Here is a 13433-nt window from a genome sequence, read left to right as displayed (position 1 = left end):
CTTTAAAAAAAAGGGACAGCTTTGTTCTGGGCCTCCCTGTTTTGTGGCCTTTGCCCAGCACTGCCAGTCAGATGAAACCCATACCTGGTGCACTTAGTTTTAGCAAAAAGCAAGTGTTAGGCATGGAATCCTAGAGCTAGAGGAACCCTAGAGCCAAGGTGTCAGGTGACTTCTCCTCTTTCAGACCAGGAATCTGAGGTCAGGAGAGGGCAAGTGCTGGATCACGGGTGTGTACAGGCTAGAGCTAGGAGCCCTGGCTTCCTGTCCGCACACCTGCCGACAACAGGGGTCCCAAGGGAGCTTAGTGCCCCTCCAAATATTCAGCCTGAGCAGAAACGGGCCAGTGTGTCCCTGTAAGACAAGCCTTATGGCACCGTGTCCCCCCAGCAGGCTCTGCCTCCCAAGGAGTGACCCAGAGCCCCTGACCTAGGAGCACGTGGTACCGAGCTTCCTGCGCAGGCTCCCCAGCGTGGTGTGGTAACTGCTGTCCGCCTTCCACCCGGGAGCACTGTCCTGCCCTGGCACTGAGGTTCTGCACCCACTCCCAGTTCTTCCTATCTGTGGCCACACTGGCTGCCTTGGCCAGACAGAGTGTGAAAGGAGCATTCAGGAGCTGGGAAAGTTCATAGACTGAATAGAGGCTGCGAGGACACAGTAACGTCCAAGCCATTCGCCAGTGGCTTTGGAACACAGGCTCCCATCTGCCCTGGCTTCCCCAGGCCTCAGGCTTTCTGACTCTGCCTTTGCTGCACTGTGCCTGCGGAAAGGAACACCCCACCCACAGTTAGTTAGACCCTGTGGGAGCTGGGGTCAGTCCTCCATTGAGTGTTCCTGCATCACCCCCATACGGACCCAGCTTGCTTCTTCCCAGTACTTAGGCCTTGTGGGTTCTGCCAGGCACTTGGCTTTTCTAGGCCCCCATGGATGTGCGGACCCCTTTTCCCTACCCCGGCCTTCCAGTCACTGCACATTTACATATCATCTCACCAGAGTGTTACAGAGAGAGTACTGGTTCTGTTTTAGTGATAAACTAAGGCTCTGAGAGGTCATAACCCGTTAGAAGTGATGGATGGCAGAGCTGCAGAGCACTCAACACTCCCTTCAACCCCAGATGAATGAGTCAGTGGATTCATGAAGCACGGGACACCCCTTGATCTCCTCAGAACTGAGAGAAGACTTCGAGCCTGGTCTCTGATGAAGCCAGGCTCTGTGTTCTGTCCAGGGCTCTGCTCGGTGCCCAGTGATGTGAACAGCACCTGTCAGAAGGCGGAGTGGAGAGCCCTGGGTCTCATCAGGGCCCGCCTTCTGGGTGTACCTCTGATGGCCCTTGGCTCAGGGACCCAAAGTGCCCCAGAGGGGGTGGGGCTGGATTCAAGCTCTAGAAACAGTGAACTTGCAATGACTAAGGCTTTACAAACACGACATTGTTAATCCTTAAAAGAACCCTGTAAGCAAGATTCTCCAGCAATCCCAATACACGGATTTAAAAGCTGAGGTTTGAAGAGGACTGACTGGCTCTCAGTCAGAGGAGAGTCAGAAACTAGGGTTCTGTTGTCCCCCAGACTATACCATCAACTCAGGGCAAACAGGGCCTGCTGGGAATTCAGACTTACCAGAAATAATGAAAGCAAAGCCCTGGGGTTTAAGTGGTGCTGTTTTAAATAAATATTTATCCCCTTGGAAGCCTAAGCTTTCTTTCAACACTGTTTGCAGTACTAGTAGGGGCAAAATAAAATTCCTGCAAGGCCTCTTTCCTGAGTCCAGAACTATGGTGGGTAAACTGGAAAATCACCCAGAGAAAGTGGGGGTCCTCTCATTCCACTGCAGCTGGCAGCCTGAGGGGGCTGGTTCTCCCCACACAGGGGTGAGAAGGAATTATGCCAGGCCAGGCCTCAGTGCCTACACCCACCTGCTTCTGGGTCCAGCACTGGCCCAACAAAGGGGGCCAGGGCCACAAGTGAGGCCTCCAACAGGCCCTGGAGGGGTTGGGGTGGGGTGGGCTGCTGCTTGCCCCTGCCACAGGTTCTGCCTGGAGAAATTTCAGCTCCTCTGGCCTTCCCCTGGCAATCCTCTCTGCTGGGGGTAGGTTGGGGTGGGCACTCTCCTGCTCTCATTTCATGCTCAGAGTAACCTGTGAGGCCTCTACAGCCACCTACATGCCTAATTCTCTGATCTTTCCTGCTTCCCTTTCCTCCTCACTAACCCTGCTCCAGCCCTACTGATCTCCTGGCCTCCCCTAACTCACTCGCCCCGTGCTCCTGCTTGGAGCCTTTGCATGAGCTATTATTCCCCGCACCTGGACTATTTTCCTGCCAGATGCCGCTCAGCTCCCTCCCTCACTTCATGTGGTGAGGCACATTGATCAACCCCTTTTAGGTTCCTTTCCCCTCCCCAAACCTTCACCGGGAATTGCCAGTTAGCCCCTTACCTGGTGCTCCCCGCACTCCCCCCAACCCCCGCCATCCCCATATACCAATTATTTATTGTCTCTTCTCCTACCACGAAATTGGATTTTTTTTTCCTTGCTGGCTTCCCAGTATTGGGCAACCCGTGAGTAGGGATCCAGATCCCCTTTCCCAGACAAGAAACACCTGTCTCAGGTGCCTTAAGGGTCCCCGCTGGTGATGGGCGGAGCTGGAGCTGGAGCATGGCCCACGGCCCACCATTCCGCTGTGCTCCCTGCTTTCCCTTCTTAAGTTTTCACCGTGTACCTGGGACCGGAAGTTCTGCCGGGTGGCCGGGAGCCTATACTTTGGTGACTATCGGTGGGACATCAGTGACTAAAGCTCCAAAATGAAGTCCTGGAGTGTGCCCACGTTGAGCAAATCCAGCAGGTAAAAATCTAACTTTGTATGCGCTTCTCGCGGTTTCATTATCAAAGGACTTAACCAGGCTGCTGCTTTTGTTTTCTAATCTTTACTTCGGGTTTTTTCAATTGATTTCTTCCACCTTTGTGATACGAGAACGGTAGAAAATTAGAACTATGTGGTTTATGTTAAGAATCACATCCAAGAGCGAATTTTCTAGAATCATGTGTACGGACTGGCTCGGGCGCCAAGCCAAGGCGCGGATGGCAAGACCTTGATGGCGGGCTTGGCGGCTGTTTCCGGCCGTGAACCCCGGCTTTCCCCCTCCTCCCGCCCACTGGTACAGCGCGGGGACACCGGCGGCCGCAGGCTGAGAGTGCGGCGCGGGGCCGGCAGCCGGAAGTCGCCTCCCCTGCCCCCCTCCTGTCCCCACGGCGCCTGCGCCCGCGCCCTACCGGGTGGCCACGCCTACGCATGGCGGTTATTTCGGCCACGGACAGCGGTCACAGTCGCGGGGGATGGTGTGGGCCCCTCGCCTGCTGTGGACTTCGAGTGGCGAGAGACCGGGGCGGAAGGGCGTCGGGACAGATGCTGGTGTTTAGTGAGGGCTATCCGAGTGTTTTCCCAGCATCCGGTTAATCTCGCACTCCTGTGCGTAAAACCGTAATGTGAGGTAGGCATTAACGTCCCCATTTTGCAGACAGGGAAACTGAGGTTCAGAGATGTGGCGACAGTCTGGGAGGTGTTGGGGCTGGGGTTGGAAACCAGGTCGCTCTTTCCGCTCGGGGCCCTTGGCTGGGTGTCCTGCCCCGACATGGTCAGCCTAGGGCGGCAGCAGCTTGCGAAGAGCCGTGCCCGACGCGCTGGGGAGCTGGTCGGGGATCATGGCTGCGCTGTGCTCGGCACGCAGCGCCAGGCGCGGGCACGCGGCGCGCAAGCGGTGCAGGCCGGCCGCGCTCACGTTGCGGCAGAAGTCCACGTGCAGCGTCTGCAGCGCGCGCCCGTGCGCCGCCACGGCAGCCAGCGTTAGGTTGGTGACGCGCGCGCAGTTCTCCAGACGTAGCGCGCGCAGGCGCGGGCAGCAGCGCAGGAGGTACGCCAGGCAGTCGTCGGTGACGTGGCCGCAGCCTGAAAGCGTGACGGACGCCAGGTTGGGGCACCTGCGGAGAGATCGCGGTGGCCCGGGGTGGGGGCCGATGGCGGGTGCTATTGGCATCCGCCCCGCCCTGGAGCTCCGGGGTCCCGGAGCTCCCTAACTGCCCTGGGACTGGTGGCACGACTCTGTATATAGTGGGCAAGGAAGTGAAACGGACTCAGACAGTTGAAGGAACTTGCCTGCGATGACGCGTCCTGGATCTGAATCGGGGTTTCTGTCCCCTTTCCCCTACTCTTTCTGCCTCTCCAGCAGACCTCAGTGTGCGTGGGCTTTTAGCTTCCTGAGCCGTCACTGGTCCTGCTGTGGGCAGATGGGGTGCAGAGTCCAGGAGGACAACTCTAGGTGTTCTTGGTTCTCTCCGGGCCTGTTGCTTAGGGACAGTCATGGTTGAACCCTCAAGGCTGGGGTCAAGCCACAGCTCTTGAGTATGCCTGGCTCTGGGTTCTAGAGCTCTGGTTTCTCTGCTCAGTTAACTGGGACAGTTCTTGCATGCCGTCTGGGATACCAGCCTAGAAGAGGTGAAGTAGGCAGTAGCTAGAACCGGGTCTGAGATGGGTACAGTCAGGCCACTTGTAAAAAGATCTTGAGCAAAGTTGGATTTGGCTTATTTTGGTGTAACCTCGGCTAAGTCACTCCCTGAGCTTCAGTTTCCTTCTGTGTGTGTGGGTGCACAGCGGGGAGGGAATAATGCCTACCAGTGGGGTTGTAGTGAAGGTCAAAATTTGGGGTGTAAAGAGCCTGGACAGGACCTTCTGTAGGCGACTGTAACTCACTTTTGCTGGGAGCACACCGGATCAGATTGCTTGCGGTCAAGAGGGGCCTGTCTTGTGGGCAGGGGCCTTGGCTCTCTGTAGCTAGAGGGAGCCCTCAGCTTTTCCCCACCAGCTTCCTCCTTAACCCCTTGACTGCACCTGCCTGGGCTAGCCCAGCTCTCTTGTGCCTGGGGAAGGGGCACTTTTCACACAGCCCATTCCATCTTCCCAGTTCTTAAGTTCATATGGCTTCTTCAGTCTTCATGTCAAACCCTTTGCAACCTGTTTTATGAATGAGGAAACTGGCTCAGAGGGCTCAGGTGACTGGCCTGTGACTTATTTGGTCTCTGACCCAGGACAAATGTCTGAACTGTGCTAGTCCTCATTTGTCAAGTGGGATAAATTGTTAGCTCTAGGGTGGTTATGATGATTAGGCCTTTAATGTTGAGTGGTCCCTTTTTGTTCTAAGAACCTTTAGAATAATCCCTGATGTAGAACAAACCAGAGAAAGAGCCACCTCCTTCACTGGCATCCTTTGCTGTCTCGCTGTCAAGAGCTGATCGCTAAAAGAACCAGATTTCATGGATGTTACCAGTACCTACTGTGAGCCAGTGCTACTGTGTCATTTAATCCTCTTAGTCTGTGAGATAGGTGATTCATCCTATTTTACAGATGAAGAAATTAGGTCGGATTTAAATATTTCGTCTGGGTCCCATGGTTGGACAGTAGTAGAACTGGGAGACTCGGCACAGAACCCTTACTTTGTTCTTTTTGTGACACTCGGGCCCTTGCTGCACCCAGATGGTGACATGAGAGGACCACTCCACACTTGCTGATGTGGGAAATTAAATTCTCTTGCAGCAAGAATGGAACAACTTCAGCAGGCCTGCCCCTCCCACATAGATCACTCCAGTCTGATTCAGGGGCCTTGTTAAACCCATCAGAATGGCCTCATCCAGGCAGGGCCCAACCAAGTCCATCTTGTTTTCTTCTGACTGCCTTTAAAAAAAAAAAAAAAGGCAAGGCGGTGCCACCACTGTTTCTTTCCATGCCTGTCTCGCTGCCAGCAAATGGCGGCTATTAAACCAAGGTGGCAGCAAGCTGGCTGGGCCTAGTTTGTTAGTAATCAAGAGGTGCTTTTCTTCAAAGGCAGGACAGGACTGGTCAGTTGAGGCTCTGCGAAAGGCTGGCAGCAGAAGTCTGCCTGCATGGGCTGTCCTAGGCAGGAGGCCGGGACCATGGGGGTCCCTGTGGCTCAGCCTTGCTACCTGTGGTAGAGCTAACTGATCAAACACAGGATGTATTTGGGACACACTTAGGCCAAGTCTGTTCAAAATTCAGATTTAACTGGATGTCTTCAGTTTCTATTTTCTAAAATCTGGCAGTCCTAGACTAGGTAAATCACATGACCTCTCAAAACTTTGATTTGCTCATTTGAAAAAATTAGGCTAAAACACCCTCCCTTACAGGTATGTTGAGATTAGTAATATTCTAATGACGAAACCATTCTTAAATATCACCACCGCTCCTCCTGGAGTCTAGCTTGGTGCAGCTAACCCAGCGCACCCCAGTTGTCCTTCCTTAGCTGCGTTCCAAAAGTCCTGGAGTTTGTTTGCTAGGGGAAGAGAGGAGGGGTAAGCTGATTGCTGAATCTAGGAACCTTTCCCAGGGCCTGACCTTGAAAGTCTATGCTCAGCTGGACCCTCTGCGCTCTTAATGGCTGCTAGGGAGGACAGCTGCCCGAAGTTCAGCTACAGCTGAAGCCCAGTCTTCTGTTGGCAGCAGAAGCAGCTCCAGGACCTGGGAGGCTAAGAGGAGAAAGGCTCCCTGCCTGTAACTATATGCCTTCTCTCGGGATTGTGCTGGGGACAGGCCGGGATGGTCTGCCTTGGGCCTAGTTTGAGGCTTCCCAGTATGGAGGGATCTTGGTCTTGTAATTTGCTTTTCCCCCGCACCCCCCCGCCCCCAAGCCTCCTAGAGCTGTAGGAACCAGACCCTGCAAAGCCAGTGCTGCTCAGGAGGTGGCCTACCTGTTGCACACCTGGAAGAGGAAATCATTGACCAGGCTCTCGTGGCGGCTGCAGATGCTCCTCTGGAGGGCGCTCTTGAGCCAGTCCTCAATGCTGCACACCTGCACGCGGCTCGAGTACCAGCAGATGGAGAGGCTCCTGAGGGCCGGGCTCAGGAGGAAGTTGTCCTTCTTGAGTTCCATGAGGGAACGAAAATGCAGCAGGGGCCAGAGTGCAGGGTCCTCAAACACGTCCTGGAGCTGGGGGCAGGTCCTGGCCAGGCTCTTCCTGCTGTCCTTGTCCAGGAAGGAGAAGAGGTGCAGCAGGCACTCCCGGTTGAGCTGGGTGATGTGCATGGTGGGCAGCGGCCACGCTGAGTGTGGCTGGAGCCGGGGACCTGACTGACCTACCTCCTCCTCCTCCCGGGCTCTGGGCTGGTGGACATATATGGTTGAGGAATGGTGTTTATTTTTGGCTAACAACTGGTGCTGAAGCTCTGAGAGCAGGGCAGGGGGTGGGGGCAGGACCCAGACATACGTGCAGCAGTCTGTGCTTCGGCTTATGTTCAGAGGAATTGAAAATCCTGGCAGAAAAGCAGCCTCTTGAAGCTAAATAGCTTCCTTAAAAGGGAGTTCTTTTCTTTGAGTTGACAGTGGTGCTTAGCAGAGCACTCTTTTGGCTTTTCCCAAGGCTTTTTCGTTGGAGGTGGCCAGCCTACCTGTCTGGGCCTGCAGTCTGCTCACTGGGAGGGACCTTGGTTATCAGTTGGATCTGTTCCCATTCTCTAGCGGATCCATGTGAGTCTTCTCCACTCCTAGTCGGAGTTGTTGTCTACAGGGAGCGAAGGGTGCCAGTTTTGTGTTCAAAGCTGTAAGTTGAAGCCGTGGGTAAGGCCCCATTCCCTGTGATCTTTTCTCAGTGGTGATGGTTTGCAGGCTGGGCCCAACCACCTTTAGCCCCCGCCGTCCTCCACCAAGCACAGGGATTTCCTCGGCATCCCAGCTGGCTCTCTTTTTACCCTGAGTTGTTGCACAAGGATTGATCTTAAGTAGCTTAGCTCTCCGAGGTTCTTCTGTGTGTATGTGCATGACATTTTAAGCTTAAGTTTACTTGGCTTTACATCTTAACATTTTCCCAGCTACCTGCCCTGCTGTAGCTTGTTTATATTTCCAGAAATGTCAGTATGGATGAGAGCGCTCTTAGTACAAAACTGCTTGAAACAATTTTAGGTTAAAAGTGTTTTAGTCTCAGCTTTCCCTTAAGCCAGCCAGACACTACTGTCTTGATAGAAACCTTCAGTCTGCTCACTGGGAGGGACCGTGGCCTGGGCAGGCCGCCTGGAGGTCTTATCTCTGTTAAGTTCTCCTTTCCTGAAGTAAATGACATTTCTCACTGCATGGATGGTGGATCGGTTTTCTAATACTGTTTCCCTCCCAGGACCACCACAGATCCTTCCATAATTGTGCTGCTGTGAACTACCAGCTGTGTGTGCTGGTTCGTTGGTTCATTCAGGGGATGCTGACCGGAAAGGCTGCGCTGTCTCTGTCGCAGTGAGGCAGGTAACACCACCTAAGTGGTGCCCTTTGTTCATTCTCCTCTTTGGTTGGAATTGGAAGAAAGGGAATACTTTGTGTCCAGTTGTGTGGAGTAAGGCCTCGAAGTGGCTGTTTTGGACCCTCTTCTGGCACTAAGGCTTGGTCATCCCAGTGCAGCTTTGCCCCTTTCAAAGCACAAGGCAGCTAAGGCAAGAGCAGCCATTCTGGCCAACTCCCTCTGAGACACCAGACTCCGGGGTCCTGGGTGCTTGGTTACCCCAGCAATGCCAAAGGGGAAGGAGTGAATTTTCTTAAAAACAACATATGCCAAGAAACAGCTAAAGGTAGCAGTTCTTAGGGAAGGGGTAACTAGCTACTGCTAATACCGCAGATGACCATTTTAATGGCTCAAGAGACAGCGGACGCCCCTCCCTGGCTCTCATACTTACTCGGTCAAAAGGGACACCGCAGCACCTCAGATGGATTTTAATAGAAAGCCTTATTATCTCCACGTTTCCTCCCCAATCCTGTCCAAACCAGTATTCTTCAGTGTGCTGACCTCTGGAAATAGGCAGTTCTCTCACCCTCTTAAAAGGCTGGCCAGTGGGCCGTCGCCGTGGCACGGCAACTTTCACCGGAGTTGCACAGCGCGGCTGGACCGGCACCAGCGGGGCAGGGCCTGAGTGCAGCTGCCCAGTGGGTGGGGGAGCACCCCTAGAATGCAGGCAGGGTTGGGCCACCAGGGTGGCGCTGACAAGACTTAGCCCTTTGGCCCTGAGCTGCAGCAGCCGCGCAGCCTCTGACCAGCCTCCGTAAGGAGCCATGCTGTGTGGGACGTGGAGGCAAAACCGTCTGCCTGTTTGCAAAGACGGAGAGGAACAGGCAAATACGTATCACAGGAAAATGACCGGTGTCGGCAGATGATGGTTCTTGTTTTTTCCTGTTTGTAGGGGACGATGGGGACAGGTCGTATATAGCAACTTACTGAAAAGCAGAATCTTTATTTTTTACCAGTGGCACTTACTGCATGTCTGACTTTAAAAGGTGACCGATAGCCTTTGCACAGAGCGCCAAAGCTGGTCCCTCGGGTGTGGTCTAGCTCTGCAGGAGTCAAGACGGCCTCCTGTCAGAGGAGAGTGGCAGGATGATCTCCCTGGCCTCCAGAGTGCCCCGGTCGCCTGCCCAGGACCTCGGCATAAGCGCTAGGGCACCCTTCTGGCCACCACCTGCCCCTCCAGGCCGCCTCATCCCGGCCTGTACACCCGAGGCCCCAGGGGAGGGAGGACTTAGTGCTACTGATTGCCTAGGCCCGTCCCCTGAGCAAGGACCCCATCACTTACTTGGCTCCCCTGAAAGGAGTTGAGAAATAACAGTCAAGAGGAAAGAGACCAGAACTTTAATGATACTTTCATCCATAAAAGAGTTCAGGTTGGTGAAGCAGAAAAGGGCTGTGATTACAAGGTAAATGCGGTCGGTCGCTTGCACCAATAATCCTCTCGCGTCGTACATACTGGACTTCCATGGTGGATGCTCACCGGAGACCCAGGCAAGACTGGCTGGGGAGGGTCCGGAGCCCATCACTGGGACCAAGGGCGGGGTTACCCCAGTGCGCGAGGCGGGGACCTAGCACCACGGCACCCCCCCCACCCGAGGGAGCCAGCCTCTTCCTGCACCGTGGGCACATTCCTGTGGCTGCACCCCAGTCTCCCGGGACCCATGCCCCGATTGCAGCACAGGCTGCTCCTGAGCCCTTCCAGGGCCCAAGTGGAGAGGCCACAGCAGCAACAGGGTGTGGGAGGGAACGGAGGGGATGCTGGGGGCTGCGGTGGGAGAAGTGTATCTAAATAGACTTATGTACACTCAACCAATGAAAGAGAGGTTTGGCTTTTAGAAATAAATCTGCCCCAACCCCAGAAAGCACGCCGCTGAGTAGGTTCCTCGGGTGAGATACACATTTAACACTTAACCAGGGCCTGTACACTTTACTGGTTTAATTCTATTACATATGTCATCACTAGACACTGAGTAGAATACAGTGGATAAGCAAAGGTTTCTCCACCATGGAGAGAGATTTGTGTTGCCACAAACTGTTTCCATCACCCACCTGTGTGGGAGGACTTCTGAGGAAGTTTTCTTGTTCCAGGGAGCCAGTTGCCAGAGCGAGGCACTGCCTCAGTCTCTGCGCGAGAAGCCACTCACGCAGAGCCAGCATGGCCCCAAGGGAAAGCCCTGAAGAGCACACGAAGATCAGCTTTTTAAAATAGGTGTGATAAGGCTACACAGTTGAATTTTTTAAATACAAACAGGCACATTTACATCACTGGTGTTCAAATGCACAATTCAAATGGATCCAATCACTTTTCCAAAGGAGCCTTCCTAATATCATTCAAACATTTCTGCTTAAGTGAAATCAAGCAATAAAAACACTCCAGAAATTCAAAGAGGAGATGTGTCCGACTCTTAAGCCAGCAGTGCTGCCGGTCTGAGGACCACTTTCCCCATCAAAGAAGTCTGGCTGTCGGGAAGTTCCTTTTGGTATAAAAAGACCATTTTTCTCCACCAATGTCAACACTGCCCAAGGCTGCATTGCTGAAGTCCTCTGAGCTGCCCACTCAGAGAAACAAGGGAAGTGCAAATGTTAGAAGTCACAGCTGTATGCCTTCTACACAAAAGAGGCTGTATTCACAGGAGATAATGATCAGATCAAGGAAGAGGCACATTCTAAGTTCAACTGTATGTGGTGTTAATGTGTTGCTATATTAGGTCAAATTATGTGGACCTTTCACTTTTAGGTCAAAAGGTTAAATATCAGAATCTCTTATGGTTCAACCTCATATAATTTAGCATTGTAAACTAATTTAAATACATGTTTCCCTCTTAATTATCTTCTGGACTTCATGTCTAAGTTGTAAGACCTAAACACCACAGCAAAGCTTTCTTCTCTGGAGTTGAAATGCAGACAGCACAGTCCAGGAGCCCTACACGCTGACGGGACCGCCCGAGCCTAGGCATCCTCTGCCACGTGTGGCTGCTGAGCCCTTGAAATGTAGCTAGTATGACTGAAGAACTGGGTTTTAAACTTCATTTTAATTAAAACTTAACCGCATGTGACTAGTGACCGCCGTACCAGATAGTACAAGTTGAGCCATAACTGTGGTTGGTAAAGTGTTTAGCTGCTGATTTCTGCCCTGAGAAAAAGACAGGATTTATCTAGTGTGAATATTAAAATGGAAATGGAGCCACACCTGCTCCTGCAACTTCAAATATCTGACCCAGGAGGACAGCCATCAGATTATTCATGTACTTAAAAAAAAAAAAAACAAAAAACACTTGGCTTTTTTTCTTTTAAAAGAAGAAACAAGATTACCAAAAATTTCAGCTGGCTGGCTTAATATGAAAGACATTCTGCCCCTCATAGCAACTTGGAGAGAACAGAGAAGAAACTAGTGACTGGAACAAGAGATGTGCTGACAGCAGTGCATGGTCCCATGCTAGAGCCCATCAGGGAGCGCACACTTGTTCTCCACAACCTGCCAAGTACTGCCCCCAACCCCTACCCCACCAAGAGATTGGCTTAGACCCCTTGCAGAATCAGTTACCTTCCTTAGATGTAATTCTGGTTCCAAATTTCAACTTGGGTTCAATCTTAATAGTGCTTGTACCTATTTTTCTCGAAAACAATTTTAAAACAAAGACTATTAAACTCAAGAATAGAAACTATTCAAAGTGAGGATATTTTCAGTTTGCTCTGCTATCAGGATAGGCCAGTGAGGGTTGTTAAAGACCAAAGGAGCAAAGACTCAAATCTTCTATAGGAGCAGACCCCATAGTGTTACCTAAAATGTAGGCGAAGGTCAGAATCTACTCTGGAGGTCAGCATCTCGACCTCAAATGGCCAAGCAAGAAATAAGACAAAAGTGGACAAGCAATTATTCCCAGCACGATAGCCAGTAGGGGGAACTAGATGCTGGTTCAAAAGGCAAACAGAAGCTATGGTTTCCTCTCACTGGATAACATCTACACTGTGTAGCAGAGTCTGAGATTTTTAAACACTGAATGTGTTTGGTCGTCTTTGGACTTTTCTGTACTCCTATCTCCATGAACACAAATACACATGCAAAAAATATTCCAGAACAAAACAAACTCAAAAGGAGTAATTCTTGAATTTGCAGTACAGGTACAACTGAACCAACAAATTTATTTAGTTAGTGCTGATAAACAGCAACCTTGAGAGCTACCAAGAGCAGCAATTACCTGGCCTGCTTAATGATGCCCTCCCAGTTCTCTTGTACAATCAAAAGGAACGATTACGGAGCAGTCACTGAAATCCCGTGGGCCACAAGTTCTGTGCACACATGATCCTGGCTCTCCCATCAACCTGATCTCCATCACAGCTGTGAAAGGCAGCAGGCGTTCTGTTGCTCTTCCCAATCAGGAACACATCTTGCTTTCAGCATGTGAACGTAACAAAGCATTGATGTAAATGTGCCTCAAAGTGAGAACCGAAAACATTAATATAAAAAAGTCAAATAGAACTAAGTTCTTGAAACTACATAAAAAACTGAATTATTACAACTAAAGCAGCAAATCAAAATATCTGCTGAGGTTTTCTGGTAGAACTAAAAAAAACCAAATTAGTTGGTGCCCATGTTCAATACGTCACTACCATTGACAAAATAAAACTAAACCCAAAATAGGAAATTGAAAAGTGCATAATGAAATCAAATCTTGGATCAAGTATTTATGGAAAATTGGAAATGTTTGTCCGGTATATTTGACAAAAACAATGATTTAAAGGAGGTATTAAAGTTTATCTGATCCAGCTTTGGCCTGGCGTTCCACATAGAAAAGGATGTAGGCCTTTGCTTTCACAACGGTGTCTTCATCAGTCAGTGTTACAGTACTGTCATTGAAATGGAACCAGCGACCTTCATGAGTTGCATAGGCTGTGTAATGTCCAGAACCGACCCTGGAAGGGAAAGTAAAAAAATGAAAGAAGAGGGCTATAGAAATAACAAAAGGATCTGAGCAATCATATAATTTGTTAGATACACAATAAATGAGAAGTACTGTAATAGAGAATATACCCTAGAGACTGGTGGTCAGATGGCTGACTGAAATCAGCTCAGGTGTTTATGTTCCTCAAAATCCACTGGAAATGACCAGGAATATAC

At 51.3% G+C, this 13433-nt stretch overlaps 2 protein-coding genes and 1 long non-coding RNA gene across 8 annotated transcripts in view; 1 reads left to right on the top strand and 2 right to left on the bottom strand.

Moving 5' to 3' along the window:
* Positions 1–2909: 2909 nt before the first annotated feature.
* On the bottom strand, positions 2910–7138 carry FBXL22 (F-box and leucine rich repeat protein 22). Of its 3 annotated transcripts, none has more exons than XM_080807824.1 (2): positions 6746–7138; positions 2910–3967 (listed from the first exon to the last, which is right to left on the bottom strand). In XM_080807824.1, exons 1-2 carry the CDS (start codon positions 7078–7080, stop codon positions 3631–3633), a joined length of 672 nt encoding a protein of 223 aa, XP_080663950.1. In that variant the 5' UTR covers positions 7081–7138; the 3' UTR covers positions 2910–3630. The 3 variants fall into 3 exon arrangements, with proteins under 3 accessions (XP_080663950.1, XP_080663951.1, XP_080663952.1); XM_080807825.1 differs by having other exon boundaries at positions 6757–7126; XM_080807826.1 differs by having other exon boundaries at positions 2910–3935; positions 6746–7099.
* A 102-nt stretch (positions 7139–7240) lies between these two features.
* Positions 7241–13433, top strand: part of LOC308345552 — a 36772-nt gene continuing 30579 nt past the window's right edge. The window contains exons 1-2 of the long non-coding RNA XR_013967080.1: positions 7241–7594; positions 8162–8283. This is a non-coding gene — a long non-coding RNA (uncharacterized lncRNA). The remainder of the gene's footprint in view (positions 7595–8161; positions 8284–13433) is intronic.
* The window catches only part of USP3 (ubiquitin specific peptidase 3), a 104854-nt gene continuing 101061 nt past the window's right edge, over positions 9641–13433 (bottom strand). For 2 of the 4 annotated variants that reach the window (XM_080807821.1, XM_080807822.1), the window contains one exon: positions 9641–13228. In XM_080807821.1, coding sequence (XP_080663947.1) covers positions 13063–13228 — 166 coding nt within the window. In that variant the 3' untranslated portion in view covers positions 9641–13062. The remainder of the gene's footprint in view (positions 13229–13433) is intronic. The other 2 variants (XM_080807820.1, XR_013967079.1) reach the window with 2 other exon arrangements.

This window comes from Martes martes (genome assembly GCF_963455335.1).
Source record: "Martes martes genome assembly, chromosome: 7".
Lineage (NCBI taxonomy): Eukaryota > Metazoa > Chordata > Mammalia > Carnivora > Mustelidae > Martes > Martes martes.
This window is presented reverse-complemented; position numbering and strand designations above follow the sequence as displayed.